This window comes from Triturus cristatus, chromosome 3_2, assembly GCF_964204655.1.
Source record: "Triturus cristatus chromosome 3_2, aTriCri1.1, whole genome shotgun sequence".
Taxonomy (NCBI): Eukaryota; Metazoa; Chordata; class Amphibia; order Caudata; family Salamandridae; genus Triturus; species Triturus cristatus.
In genome coordinates, this window is record NC_140584.1 from 1,100,928,569 (window position 1) to 1,100,944,635 (window position 16,067).

At 42.1% G+C, this 16,067-nt stretch overlaps 1 protein-coding gene across 8 annotated transcripts in view; it reads left to right on the forward strand.

The window, feature by feature from the left end:
* Nucleotides 1–2,414, forward strand: part of CCNB1IP1 (cyclin B1 interacting protein 1) — a 288,316-nt gene extending 285,902 nt beyond the window's left edge. For 7 of the 8 annotated variants that reach the window (XM_085649885.1, XM_085649886.1, XM_085649887.1 and 4 more), the window contains exon 5: nt 1,783–2,414. In XM_085649885.1, coding sequence (XP_085506011.1) covers nt 1,783–1,982 — 200 coding nt within the window. In that variant the 3' untranslated portion in view covers nt 1,983–2,414. The remainder of the gene's footprint in view (nt 1–1,782) is intronic. The other variant, XM_085649893.1, reaches the window with a different exon arrangement.
* The last annotated feature ends 13,653 nt before the right edge of the window (nt 2,415–16,067 follow it).

The window sequence follows — 16,067 nt, forward strand, 5'->3', positions numbered from 1 at the left end:
ACACTCTATTCCATTCCAGTCTATGACACCGTACTATATTCCACTCTACATTACTCCACTCTACACCACTCTGTTGTGTAGTTTCTACTAATCTGTAGGATCTGCGCATTGTTTGGACAACATAAACTATGGGCTTGGTACTGGACTTATTCCGGACACACCCACAGGTATATTGGCCTATAGACCAGCTAGCTCACAGTGTCACCGTAAGCCCCCCTAACCTACCAGGGAGCGAATAGAAACAGTTCAGAACCTTTCGCTCAGTCACTCATGCTTACTTATTCTCAGAAAAGTATACAGAGACTACACAGTGGGAAGTTTTCAGTATATTTATTGAATCAATGTTATTCTTGTATAGAATACATGTGCTGCAGTGATTAATAGACAGAAACAGATAAAAGTGATTATGAGCACCAAAAACGTGAATAGTAGATATAGTTCTACCATTGTGCTAAAACAATGTATATATGCTGACATATAAAACAAGGCAGTATTTGGAAGTACTCCCACTATGCGAACCCTCCTCTAAGTGTACCTAGAGTGTGTGTAGGTGTAGAGCCAAGAATACCCCTAAGGTCCGAACTGACCCCATTACCTGATGAGATAGAGTGAAGGACCCCTTCTTGGTCATGAACCGGACACCCCTCACGAGATGTCAGACTGCTGCATTGTGATTTCTCGGCATGCAAGGACCTCAGTATCAGCAAAAGCGCCTCCTCTGTCAATCTATAGGGATGCTCATATTTTACAATGAAAAGCAGCCTTGTGATGTGCCTATAGATTAGTGATGTTATGGATAGTTGGATAGCTCTACCGCCCCGTGGATGAAATAGTGATGACATTTGTACCTATTGCGAAACGAGACCTTGTACATGCTGTTCAGGGCATTGTGATAATGTTGTGCGAAGCTAGATGTATAAACAAATTTGGTTTCAGGGAAACTAACCCAAAATTGTCATGCATGCAAATATGTGCAAATGGTCATAGCTGAAAATGTTATACGTGAGGACAATGTAATAAATAACCTGCTTTGCTACATGGGCCTAACTTGGTAATATAACAACTCCACCCTACTCCATTCCCCTCTACTCCACTCTGACACTCTACTCCACTCTACGTCACTCTAATCTACCCCACTTCACAGCACCCTACTGTACGACACTCCATTACCCTCCACACCACTCCACTCCATGCCACTCACCTTTACACCATTCACTGTTAGACTTGCTGAACAGTAGCCACGCTGGTGTACAACATGGCTAAAACACATTGACAAAGCCAATTGCTCTCGCATAGGTGAGAGCTTTTGGCTTTGCCAATGCTTGTTTTGACTAGAGGGCAGCACTATTAGTCTTGTCGCCTTTATCTGCTGGGTAATAACAGCTGACAATTGCTCCCCATCATTAAGTGCCCTCACCTACAGCTCATGCACACAATTGCGGGGAAGATAATTTTCTCCTATCACTAGGTTAGCCCTTCAAAATGGGGTATACATGCTCTTCGGTCACAGTCTGCATGTCCTCGTATTTATCATGCCTTTTACCCCTTGTACATTTTGACTAGGATGAACTATCAAAGTGAATTGGGGCTGCAGTTTTCTATGGTACTCATTAATTACCAAGTGAGGTAAATCTGCTACACATATAATTTTGAACACTGCGCTAATAGGGGTTGACGCAGGGGTCAGAATTTTCAGATCAGATCCTAATATGGGCCTAAATAGTTTCAACAGAAGGGTCAACTCATGGCTGATATACTGTGTCTTTTCCCTTTCTCCTCTAGGTAATGCAGTGAAGTTTCCATCCGAGACACCGCCAATAAGATCTGGCGAGGGAGATTTTCGCTCAATGCCATTCTTCTCCTCTTCCTCCCCTACAATGGAGCCTGCTAACTGTTTTTTCACATTTAACTCGCCGAGGAATGAACTTGAGCAGCAGCAGCACCCTGCAGCGTCTCGAGCCTTCAAAGTGATGAGACTGTGACTCCTTCCCTGCTGGATGATACAATGAGAAAGCAGGTGCCATGCCTGGTCTGGCACTGCAGTGCTGACTTGTTGAGCTCACATGACAATGCTCCAGAGCTCAACCCATTACAGTTCCTTCGGAGCGGTCTCTCATTCTGCTATCAGTTCCTTATAGTGAGCCATACAACTTAGATCCCTTTCACCCTTTTCAAAATGCTTACCATAGAAACCATGGTGATAACGTTTCCTATGACAGTTCTATGGGAAGCCCATCTTCCCTTGAAGACTTTTTTCTTTTTACATCTTGCACCATTAGGTGAAACTTTTGGGTCCTAGCCATCCAATGCACTTGAGTTAGTAGTAAGGTTGTTTTTGGATTCACACTTTTAAATATGCAGATATCATTTTGAAAATCTCATTCTGAAATGTTAAATAAACAATTGAAATTTCAGACATATGGGTATGTGATTGCACTTTGTAACTATAATTCTTCGGCTGTTAGATGTTATTCGATGTATGAAGTTGCCAATCAATAGAACAGCGTTTTGGACGAAGTTGTAGATAATCCTCAGCCTCTATCTAGTGTTGTGGTGACCAGGCCGCTGCCTCTATCTGAAACAATGGCCTTCATCTCATTTCCTAAATGTAAAACATGTAGATTATCCTTATGGTTTTGTGAGTAGGGTATAGCCCCTTTCTTAATTATGACCGAAACATTAAAGATGAACTCACTAAAAACTTCAAAAATTAACAATCACAGTGCATTTCATATGACCCTGTTTTATAAGGAACGTAATTGCATTTCCACAAACAAAACAGATCGCTCCCAGGTACAACTAAATGTAAGTAACGTGATAGTAAACTCCCTTATTAGAATAAGAGGCGCTAGCATTAAATGTTGATAATTTCTTAATTCCTTTACATTTTCCTTTGATTTTAAATGTCTTTTATGACAGTGATCCAGTGGCGTACCAACAACAGATACTCCAATACCACATACTCACCTGAGCCCATAAACACACACACAATTTGGTAAACCGCTGGAGTCAAAGTTTATGTTTCGAAATTTAAGATTAGTTACCTCTTATTCCTAACCAGCCTTGCACTGATCAAAAAGTTCTTTCCTCTGGTCGATGGACCATTAGTTGAACTAGTTGATGGTGAAATTACATAAATTAACCCTCTTTCATTATAATGAAATGACCACAGACTTGGAAAAGTTTAAATCTTTATCTAAATTAATTTCATGTGAACCACTTCAAAGTACAGACAGTCTATGTCACTCATAGGAGAGACGATTTCAATTAATCAATCATCAAACACATACTTTGTACTTTTGCAATGACTTATGCTCAGAAAGGAGAGGACAGAGAGAAAAGAACATCTGCAAATTCACAAAGTTATAATTACCTAGGATGGTGTGAAGATCAACCCCCTGGCCAAAGGGCTGGTAAGGGTACCCCGGGATAGATCAGGCGACAAAGGCTTCAGGACAGGAATCATGACAGGATAGATGACCTCTCTAGAATACCGATGACTGCGTCGCACCCCTCTCTGACACTCTCTTCCTCCTCGAGATTCTTCCGCGATCTTCTTTCTAATCCTAACATTTTAGGATATCAGGCTCAGCATTCGATTCTTCATTAGCATCTCAGCATCAAAATCTCTCTCAGACATCATCCCGAGCTCTGCTAATTAATTAACTAAAACTACCTCAGTTATACCTTTCGTCCTTAATGTTCCACCCACTAAAGTTGCAATATCATAAAAATACTAATTCTGATTGGTCAGGCAAGGGCGGGAAGATAATCACACCATGCTTACATATCACTCTTTTCAGTTAGCCCTTTGTCAACAAACCCATACCCTTAATTTTTATTCATACTTTATTTTCCCACCTGCATTCACATTTCATTTGCAAAAAATGTGTTTATTTGATCATATAGTCTAATTCATTCAGGTTCTTCACTGCCTGTTCCCAGGCTCAGGCAGGCTGTGTCCTTGTCCTCTTCTTGACTCACACTTCATTCTTCCGGGCTGACTTTCAATTGCCATGCACAAAACCCATGTGACTCGACTCACTTCGGACATACCCAAGGGGCCCAAATGCGCACTAGTGATAGTCAGAAAGACAGATGTTACTTTAAAAAATAAATGGGTTCACTGTATACCACCTATATCGACTCTAACCCCCTTTACTTATTAATACTTTCCCCGCATTAGCATTAGTAAAATAGCTCGATTTCGTTGCAGTTAAGCAGGTGCCATGCACGTGAGTCTTCAAGACTCCATATTAGTTCCTTCTATTCATGCGCAAGAATTTCCCTCCAAGCGACAGCTCGTCATGCGGCATAGATGCAGTTGACGCATGCGCAATAAAGATTTCCCTTTTAAAGCCATTTTAGAAATTTGTTTGAGTTATTCACGTTAGTAAACAACATATATGCAAGCTTCTCTAACCCTCATTTTTATGTGGCGTCCATTAGTTTTACACAATACGTAATTAATAACATATTAAGGAGTTAAATGAGAGGATTGCTTCTGAGCAAGTCTCTTTTCTACGAGTCCTTGCTCCATCAATCCCCTCTCTGATGGCATTTTGAGCCATCACAAATGTATCCATCCCAATCAGATGCCAACTATAGCATATCTCAGTTTCTTTTCCTCCTTTTTTGTTCTTAATCTCATCTTTTTTTTTTTCAAGTCTTTCATTCTTTTATACAATTTTCCTTTCATTTACTCCAGCTGAATTTCTTCATATTTTCTTTTCTTTCCCATTCTCTTCATATTTTCTTCCCTTCCCTTTTTTTCTGCAACATTTACACCATATCATTATTGTTAAAACTATTATTGTTATACCAAGTAATGGAAGAACTACTTGACCTAAAACACCTTTTCCTAACTCAGTCCCTATTGAAGAAATACTCTTTGTTAGTCTTTCCCATACACTGTCAACCTTGCGTAGTTTCAAATCTTCATGAAGTTTTGTAATATTCTTAATATACCCTCTGATTTCCCTACTTTTATCAGGTATGTAAGTGCAACAATGTTGCAATTTCAGCATTTTACAGACTCCCCATTCTTTGGCCAATAATATATCCAGCGTAAGTCGATTTTGTAAAACCATAGACCTAATTGCAGCCATTTCCGTATTAATCATCAAGAAACCCCCAGCAGTATCAGTCGAGAGACGATCAACTACTGTTGACAATTGACAGATTCTATGTGAATTTAGAATGACTCCCACTGAAGGTTTCAATGCACCAAATATGTCCCCTACTATTTCTGAAAAACAAGCTCTTTTTCTTTGTTAGTGCGTTATCATTTTTATTGCTTCCAGTGATTCTTTTTACGTGGTAAATTTTCAGAAATACAATCCCAAAGTTGCAACTTCCGTACCACCGTGCAGGTAATTTATAATAAGCATTATTCCCACACACGTAGTAAACCCCAGGAAATACTGGATCAGTTCCCCCTTTTAGTCCCCAACCTCCCAAAATCAGGAAGTTATGTTCACAATCACTGGAACCAATAAATACATTATTATAATCTGTCTTTAATCTATGGAGGCAGATTTTCCCTTTCTTGACAAAGTCTAGTGACATTGCAGCATGAGCTTTGCCAGTTGTATAAATTCCCTCTTTCTCAGCCCATGGAGGTACATGGGTTTTCTGTTCAGCAGCTTTTCTTGGAAATCCTGCCTCCTTTCTTCAACTAAATTCAAAAACACCTTCTCTTCTTCACGTAATGTGCATGTTTTGTTTGTGGGCCTTTACTATATCTATTGACTTAATTCTTAAGAAAAATTCACCCATAAACTGTGCGTCTGGACTACTAAGCACTGGATTCATATTCTTTTGAATAGGAATTTCTGAAAATACTACATCTAAGTTTTAGTAATAATATTGAAGTTTTCTTTTTTTATAGAATAGACTTGTTTATACACTACATGAGATACCATATGTTAAAGGTAAATGATGGTATGTAACTCCCTCTGACACTGAAGCTGGTAATTTCATACAAACTTAACAATCACTAATCTTCATTGTATCTACGTACTGAAACAACAACTTGGTGAAAACATTTAAAGATGTAATTACCTGATAGTGTATGATGTAAATCTATCTCATCTACTGCTTCTAATTCTACACTATTCCCTTTCATGGTGGCTGTTTTCTCATTAGTATCTGTGTCGTTCTTTTTGTCTGTTATCATAAAATAAGGAACTGCTACTGTTAGAAATAGCCATACTGTGACCACTAATAAAATGCTACATATGCAAGCGCTACAGCATTTCTGAGTGCAACTTCGTTTTGGTCGTTCTGTAACCCTGTCTTTAGCCATTTTAGTCTAAGAAGATTCTTCTTCTCTTCTTTTCTTTACTTGTAAATTCAAACTTTTGGTTCTCAAGGAGGCCTCACTTTTACTTCATCAATCTGTGCAGCATTTATTTCTTCTTCTGCCTCTTCATTCAAATCCAAATTTTCAAATTCCTCTAATATTACATAGGTCCATTCAGGACCCTTGAACTTATTGTTCAAGATTCTCAGTCTTGGACTTCTTCGAGTGTTTTTCACAATCGACTGCTTAGACTGAGGTTGAATAGTAACCTCATTCAATTGCTCAGGTCTTTCATTTGGTTTTCTCAGATAGTATCTTAATCTTTTGACTCCACCTGGCCAGTGGTCACATTTTCTGACCCTTTTAACTTGTACTGTACTTTCACCCTGTTCGTCTTTCTCAAGAGCTCTTTTATTTTTGTTACGTTTAGGCACTATCTGTTCTTCCTCTTCTTCAGAGTCACTCTCTACCTGTTCAGGTCTTATTTCATATTGATCTTCTTCTGCCCGAACCTGTTCCTTTTTTCCTAACTGGTCCTGTTCAGGTCTTACTAAAATTTGTTCTTCTGCTGCCTGAACGTGTTCTTCTTCTCCTATCTGTCCCTGCTCAGGTCTTTGGGTAGGTCTATTTGCTTTTGCCTGAGTACGCTCTTCTTTCCCTGTCTGGTCCTGCTAAGGGTCTCGAGTAGCTTTGTTCACCTTTTCCTGAGCGTGTTCTTCTACACCAATCTGGTCCCCACTAGTTTCTTGTCTTTCTAAGCTGGTTCTGCTTCTTATTCGAATAACAACCTCAGGTGTGACAACCACTGGTATCCAGCCCTCCTGACTTGTGCTCGGTTGTTCCTAGTCTATTGTTTCAGAATCTATTACTCAAGATTCTTCGACTTCACAACCTTCAGCTGTTTCAACTTGTTCTCTCAGTTGTTGTTCTTTTTCAGTAGCATCTGGTACCTTTTTGGTATGACTGGCATGAACCCAATTGGGTAAACCTGCACATTTCACTGCTGTTGTAGTGACCAGTATGACTTGACGTGGTTCATCCCACCTGGGTGCTAGGCACGACTTTCTGGCATGTTTCTTCACCACCACCCAATTCCCAGGATTCAAATCATGCGCCTGTGCTGGCTGCCTGACCACTGCGTCTTCTCCAACTTGGTGAGAGACAGAACGCACTAGGTCAGCCAACCCTTTGCAATGGTCCAATACTAGATCATCAGTTATATTTAGCAATTTATGTCCAGGAATAAATGCTTATCTCATTTCCCTTTCTATAAGTATCTCATGGGGACTCAATCCTGTTTTCCTGTCAGTAATACTTTGGCGTCCCATAAACACAAGAGGCAATGCGTCTGGCCAATTCAGTGATGTGGATGCACATACTTTACTTAGCCTTGATTAGATTGTGCCATTTAATTGCTCAACCATGCCAGAAGCCTCTGGGCGGTATGCACAGTGCAGTTTTTGTTCAATTTTTAATGCTTCACAGATTAATCAAAATGATGTCCTTTATCTGATACTAAAGTGACTGGGAAACCAAAACGTGGAATCAACTCCCTCAACAGTAACTTAGCAACTGTAAGACTGTCGTTTCTCTTAGTGGGGTATGCATCCACCCATCGTGAAAACAAACACACTATGACAAGGATGTACTTCATTCCGTTACTTGGAGGTAACTCTATGAAATCAAGCTGTAGTCTTGTGAATGGCCCTTCTGTCTTTCCAATTTTTCCCCAACTGACCACTGTCTTCCTGCCTGGGTTCTGCTGTTGACAAATTAAGCATCTCTGGCAAAGACTCTCTGCGACTTCCCTAAACCTTGGGTTGTACCAATTTTGTCTAAATAGTCTGATCATGACATCCCTACCTACATGTGTGTCTCCATGATACATTCTTGTCATTTGAGAAAGCAGGCAGTCTGCCATGACTGGTCTGCCATCAGTGTACACCCATACATCACCCTCTATCCTTGTTTCACAACCTGAACTTATCCAATTTTCCTTTTCGCTTAACTCAATTTCATACTGCAATTGTCTCACCCCATCCCATGTGTCTAAGGCTGAGAATAACATAAGTTGGCAGCTGATTTCATTTGTTTCAATTTTTCTGTTCAAAACCATATTATTTCTTGCACAATATTGAGCAATTTGGTCAGCGTATCTGTTACCCCCTCCCACATAGTAATTTCCTGACTGGTGAGCAGCACACTTGACCACTGCTATTTCTTTTGGCAATTGTGTTGCTTCCAACAATTCTTTCACATGTTTGCCATTTCTGATGGGGGATCCTGAAGAGGTCAGAAAACCCCTCTGCATCCATAACTGGCCGAAGTCATGCACAACCCCGAAACTATATTGATTGTCCATAAATATGGTTGTTCTCCAATTTTTCCCAATTTTGAATGCTTTTGTAAAGGCCACCAATTCGGCTACTTGTGCAGACTTGACTCCCGGTAAAGAGGATGCTTCAAAAATCCCAGATAACTTGCATACAGCGTACGCTGCACTGAGTCCTCCTCCCTCCATTCTCAGGCATCAGCCATCTACAAATAGTTCATGATCTGGCTCTTTCAGGGGCTCCTCTTTTATATCAGGGCAGGGCTTGGTACACATCTCAGTCACATCCAAGCAATCATGATCTACTTCAGCTTACACTTCCTTACAACGTGGATCTGGTAATAATGTGGCAGGATTTACCAGTGTACATCTAATTACTGTCACATTTTCTGGTCCAAGAATTACTCTTTCATGCTTAGTCATCCGACTAGGGGGTAAGATGCTGTGTTCGAGTTCTTGTTAAAATAATCTCAACTGAATGTGGGACATAAACCTTAATTGGATATCCCATCACAATTTACTCACTTTTCTCCAGATTCTTACAAGTAGCAGCTACTGCTTTTAAGCTGCCAGGTAAAGCTGAGGCCACAGGATCCAAGGTAGCAGAAAAATATGCTACTGGATGTCGGCTTAATCCATGCCTCTGGGTAAAGACTGAAAGCGCACAATTCTCTCTCTCACAACAGACCAGTGCAAATTCTTTCGTATAATCAGGCATGCCTAAAGCAGGGGCCTCACACAAACAATTTCGCAATTTCACAAATGCTTCCACACATTCATCGTTCCAGACAATTGGATCCTTCGCTCTTTTCCGTGTCATCTGAATCAATAGCTTTGCCAGCAGGGAAAACCCAACAATCCACTGTCGACAGTACCCAACCACTCCGAGAAACATTCTTATCTCCCTTTGCGTCTGTGGTAACTGCATTTGCTTGATTATCTTAATTCTCTCAGGGGTCACCTTTCTCACTCTTCTTTCTATTTTGTGGCCTATATATCTAACTTCTGTTTGACAAAATTGCAATTTTTTCTGGAGACACTTTGTGTCCTCCGTCAGCCAAATGGTTCAGCAACGCAATTGAATCAGTAACACAGTCTTCTCGCACTTTTGATGCCACTAGTAAATCATCAATGCATTGTACTAGGACTGAATTTCTGGGCATAACTAACTTTTCTAGACACTTTTTCAGTATTTGATTAAAAATTTAGGGACTTTCTGTATACCTTTGAGGAACTTGGCACCATGCCAAGATACGGTCTTCGAACTTAAAGGCAAAAAGATACTGGCTGTCTGGATGTAACGGAATAGAGAAAAAGGCTTGGAATCAATCCATTACTGTAAACCAGCCTGCATTGCGGGGTATCTGATAAAGAATCATTGCTGGATTTGGCACTACGGGACAACAAGGCACTACCATTTTATTGATTTTTCTCAAATCCTATACTATATTTTCCGCTAGGCTTTTTAAGTCCTAGTATAGGCGGATTACAAGGACTACTCATCATTTCCTTTAACCCCTTCGGTGCCACGCCCTTTCCCCCTCCTGTGCCGGGCGTTTCACACGCGGGTGGGGTTCATGACGAGATAGTCTCATCATGGGCACAGCGCGACCGTGCTCCATGACGAGACTATCTCGTCATGGGCACAGAAGAGGTTAATCATTCGGTCGATTTCTGAAGCCACTCCGGCTTTCACCTCTGGACTCATGTTGGATTGTCTGGTGTTGGTATAAACTGCACCTACTTTCACTGTCACCTTCACTGAGTCTACATTTGACATTAGCCCTATTTATTTTCCTGTGAAATCCCATACTTCTGGGTTCACTGTTGTTTTCAGTTCTTCTGGTAAATCAGTTACTGTCATTAAAGAATACATTTCATCTACCTCTGTACCTTGTTTAGCAAGCATTATCTTATATACAATATCGTCATCAGGGGTTTGGAAAGTAACACCTTCCGGTGTGCAATAAATTGTGCAATTCATTTGCACAATAGATCCCTTCCTAATAAATGTATTGGACTAGAATCACAAACTACGAATCTATGCAAATTTCCGATGTGCACTTCCATTGGTTCTGTGATTGGGGTTCTGATTTGTTAATTTGAAACTCCGACGACGTGGATTGAATCTCCCGAGAGGGGTAGGTTTGAGATGTCTGCTGTTCTCACAGTAGAATGGGTAGCCCCAGTATCCAATAGAAAAGTGATATCATTGCCTTCCACTTTCCCATCAACAAATAGCCCTGACTGATCAACCGGTAAGGATGCGCCAAGTACGCACTCCTCTTCCTTCCCCCTCAGGCACCGTCATTGCAAGTACCTAATTTCATCATCATTATTCTGTAAAAGATATTGTGAAACCACAGAATTTTTCTTACAACTTCCTCCTTGAAATCCGGCGTCCGCACTGTACTTTGGCTGGTTCACAAAATTTGGCATAGGAGCTGGTGGCACCTTAACTACCTGCTGCGGCGGATTCATAAGTACTTCATTCTGCGTCTGTGGATTTAAATTTTGGTTTGGCCCATTATTATTCTGAATACTCTTACACTCGTTCTTCCAATATCCAAGCTTTCCGCACGCATTGCAAGGAAATTTCTTCCTTGAATCCTCTCTATTCATTCATCCTCTTGATTTACCACCATTCGCCGCATGATCACTCTGATTCTGTTCTTTCATCTGACCATCAGTCTGGCTATTCAACTTAAGTTCCTGTTGTTCTGCAATTTCACTTGTGCCCACATAATTTTCTCTTTTTGCTTTCTATGCCTCGCCTCAATATCGTCCCCACAATATTTTGCATATTTCAAAATATCATCTATCGGTTTTCCCTGCCAGCACAACATGTGCTGCTGAATCTGACTAATCTCTGGTTTCAGACCATACACAAACCTATACACGAAATGTCCCATATCCTTATCTCCAATGTTCTCAAAGCCACTATACTGCTTAAACACCTGTAGCAGTCTCTCATAATACGCATGTACATACTCATTCGGTTCTTGAGTTGTTCTGTCTATCTTTACCCAATCTGTTTCTTTTGGAGGGACTTTCCCTTTCAGAAAAGTAATTAATTGATGATATTTCTTCATCACCTCATCTGTGGGTGCCCCTGTTTTTGAGTCCCTCGGATATTCCTCGCTTGGCCAATCTACTGTAATTTTACACTCCATCCATAAATCAGTAGGCACCACTATGTCAAACAAACCATCCAAATCCTTTAGCAAAAACCATCATAAATCTTTCATCTTGTTTGTACCATTCAACTGGTTTCTCTCTTAATCTAGGAAAATCGATCGTAAATGACAAAAAATCCAGTTGGCTCCATGGAACATGAATATACCCACCACCGGGTACTTCTCTCATGCGACACAATCTTTCTACTTTTTCTGATTCTTTTAACAAGTATGCAGAGGACGCTTCCTTTGCCTGTGCTTCTTCCTTCTTTCTCGTCCACTTCGTCCTCCACTTGTCAATGTCTCCCCACTTTTGCAAAATATTCATCAACTCCTTTACCTGTAGTTTCTTACCGGACACATTCATATTTTCTAGATCCTTATCTGTAAATTCCACTCGATATGGTTTCTGTAACACTTTTTTTTATATAACATTTTATTAAATCAAATCACAGAATCAGTATGCAGAACAAAGAACATATCAATTAGAAGGTACATTATTGAACATGCACTTTTACATATAATTACCAACAAGAGTTTCACTGTTCTGTTCTTCTGCGCATTGCCTTCTGTCGGTGATGTGCAAATCTCGTCCCTGAACATGTTCCAACCCTGCCATTTCCGATCCCATTTCTTAGGGCAGCCTCGCATTTATATACCTCTTTCTCTGCTATCATGCAGCGATCCATTTCTGCCACCCAGCCAACTGTTAAAGGCCGTGAGTTGGAACCTCAAGACATTGCAATAGCTCTCTTTGCTAATAGGTACCCCAGTGCCACCCACTGTTGTTCTAGTTCAGTCAGATCAGTGGCCTCCCAAATGTTCAGGATCCCCAACCCTGGTGTCAGATTGATTTGTATTCCTAACGTGTCCCTCATTTTGTTTGTGACATTATCCCATAGAGGGTGTATCTCGGGGCATCTCCAGAGAATATGATAAAAAGTGCCATCCTGACCATAGCCTCTGAGGCATAGTGTGTCTGTCCTGCAACCTATTTTTGTGAGAAGTACCCCCGAGAGGTAGGAGCGATGCAGGATTTTTAGTTGGATAAGACGAAAGCGATGATTTATCGCCGTTTCCCTAGGAGACATTAACGCCATTTCCCAATCTTCATCGTTTATGGGCCCTACGTCTACCTGCCATTGGTCCTGGAGGGTCTGGAAGGAATCAGGTAAGTTATTACAGAGCTTGCGGTAAGTGCAGGACACAGCCTTTGTTAGGAGCAGTTCAGAGAGTAAGCGGTCGTCCAATGGAGAAGAGTCTGGTATGGAGGACAAATAAGGGATATTGGTCTGAAGCGCATGTCGAATTTGCAGGTAGCGAAAAATTTTACCTGAAGGTAGGTTGTGTTTGCTTTGAAGCTCTTTAAAGGTTAAGAGTTTTCCCCTGTGTATCAGGTCGCCAATGCTTGATATACCGATAGTGTCCCATTTATCGAAGCCCACGTGATGGCAGAGTAGCCCCAGTTTCTGCGTGGACCAAAGGGGTGTGAATTTCGTGAGTGTATCTGCCCATCCTAGACGTTTAGTTGCTTGGTGCCAGAGGGCCACCATCTGCGACATGGGTCCAAGGTACCGGCCCTTCCGGACCTTACTGTAGAGGGCTCCCAAATAGCCCTCCTTCCCTGTTTGGTACCTCTCTGGGTGGAAGTCCGGATTTGTCGGGCCCGTGAATCCATTGGTTTGTAGCTACCAACTGTGTGGCCCAACAGTATAAGCGGAGGTCAGGAAGAGCGATTCCCCCATCGTACCACCCCTTCGTCAGCTTGCGGAGGGCAATGCGTGGAGCCTTGCCGTCCCATAATAGAGTCCGGATCTCTCCCTCTATAGCAGCGAAGTACGTGTCGGCAATGGGGAATGGGCAGGTCTGGAGGACATATAAAAATCTAGGGAGTGCAAGCATTTTAAATAAAGCTGCCCACCCCAAGAGGGACAAGGGCAGTGTTCTCCAATGTTGAACATCGTCCTATAACCGTCGGAGAGGGCTCAGATGAGTCTGATCATAGAATAGTTTGGGATCAGAAGTAATATAAGTCCCTAAGTATTTAAAACCTTCGGTGGTCACATCAATTTCGTAACCACGCGATAATTTGGGTGGGGGGCCACGCAGGACATACAGTACCGACATTGACCAGTTAATAGTATACCCTGCGTATTTACCAAATTTGGTGATGACATTAAAAAGACTGTTAAGTGGGGCACGTGGAGATTCCAGATAAATCAAAATATCGTCAGTATATAGCGATATTTTATCCACTATATGTTCACTCCATCGCATGCCACGTATTGAAACATGGCTCTAGAGTAAACGCAAACAGGAGAGGGGACAAGGGACATCCCTGTCTAGTCCCCCTATGCAAAGCAAACACACGCGATGTATGGTTGTTTACTCTAATTTGAGCCAGTAGAGCGGTATATAACAATGCCACCCATTGTCAAAAGCGAGGTCCAAATCCAAACTTTGTCAGGACCTCAAAAAGGTAGGGCCATTCTATTGAGTCAATGCCATTGCGCCGTCTAATGACAGTATAACCGCATCTTCCTGTAAATATGGTTGCCGACTCTGGACATTATGAACTCTATGAATATTTAGAGCCGTATTACGGATTGGTATGAAACCTGATTGGTCTTCATGAACCAACGAGGGGAGGACTGTAATCAAGTCTGATGCAAGGAGTTTAGCTAGAACCTTCGCCTCTGAGCTGATTCAAGAGATGGGTCTGTACGAGCTACAGAGTGTCTCAGGCTTACCGGGTTTATGTATAACGTCGATGGACGCCCGCCTTTGATCTAGGGGATTAACACCCTGCTCCAGGCTTTCGCAATACATATTCTTAAGATGTGGTGCTATTTTGGGGGCCATGCCCTTAAGGAATTCAATTGCAATCCCATTAGGCCCAATTGCTTTCCCGGAGTTGATAGCAAATATAGCTTTACAAATTTCTTCTGATGTCAGCATCTAAAGCCTCTCTGTCACTGTCTGAGATTGTGGGAAGGGGCATTTCCTCCAAAAGCTGGCGTGAGTCACTAGCGGAGGTCGTGGGTTTGGAAGAATATATCGCCTCCATGTGGTCCGCAAATGCATTTGCCACCTTTTGTGGATCAGTTACTAGCTTTCCATCTTCAAGTAAGAGTTCCGGGACCCACCTGGCCACCTGGTCTCATCGTTCCAGCCACGCCAGCATTTTTCCGGCTCATTCCCCTAGCTCATACACTCTGTGGCATGTATGGAGGAGTCATGCCTTGCTTTTTCCTGAGTGAGAGCTTTATATTCTAGTTGTCTATTCCGGAGAGTGAGGACTGTGTTTGTGGAGGGGGAGGTGTTGTGTACCGTTTCAAGGTGTAGCAAATCGCTTTCTAATTGAGTCAGGTATGCATTTTGGTTCCTGACGTAGCCTATCCTTAATGCTTGTGCATGACCTTTAATCACTGTCTTATAAGCCTCCCAGATGGTGTTGGCTGGGTCAACAGAGCCAACATTCTCGTTAAAGTAGTAGTCTGTATGCTCGGCCAGGTCTTCTTTGATGTCTGGAATCGTCAGGAGCCAGGGATTAATAATTATGGGACCTCGGGTACAATGTCGGTGGAAAGTAAGGTCAGTCATCAGGGGAAAGTGATCTGAAATACCCCTCGGGAGGCCGTGGGGATCTCAGAACCGTCTGATATCTGCCAGCGATGTGAAGAAATAGTCAATGCGAGACATGCTTTTATGCGTATTAGAGTAATGTGTAAAGTAGGATGCACTAGGGTTTAATGTTCTCCAGATGTCAGTGAGACCCAATGCTTGGGCAAAGTCGGCCGTGTGTGTAGTTCGTCGGGGCGACTGTCTATGGGGGTGTCTATCTAGCATCTCGTCCATCACCATGTTGAAGTCACCTCCCAGTATAAGAGTGCCTTGGGGGAGATCTACAAGAATTTTGCCTAGGTCATGCAGCGCAGCCTTCCCCAGTGAGGGTGGAAGATAGACTGAGATTACAATGAGTGGTCTGCCCTCCCACATCCCTTCAAGCACAGCAAATCTACCTTGTGGGTCACTCCACATCTGAGTAGGTGTAAGGGCAAGATGTCGACGTATGAGTATACCCATGCCCCTAGATCCCGATGTGAACCCTCCGTGCACCAGAAGCTGGTACCCCCATCTATTAAGAGCTTTGCAACTATTCCCTACTAAGTGCATTTCCTGGAGCAAGACCAGATCTGGGAGTTGCTGTTTGAGGTACTGTAGAACTATACCCCTTTTTATCTTGCTCCCCAAC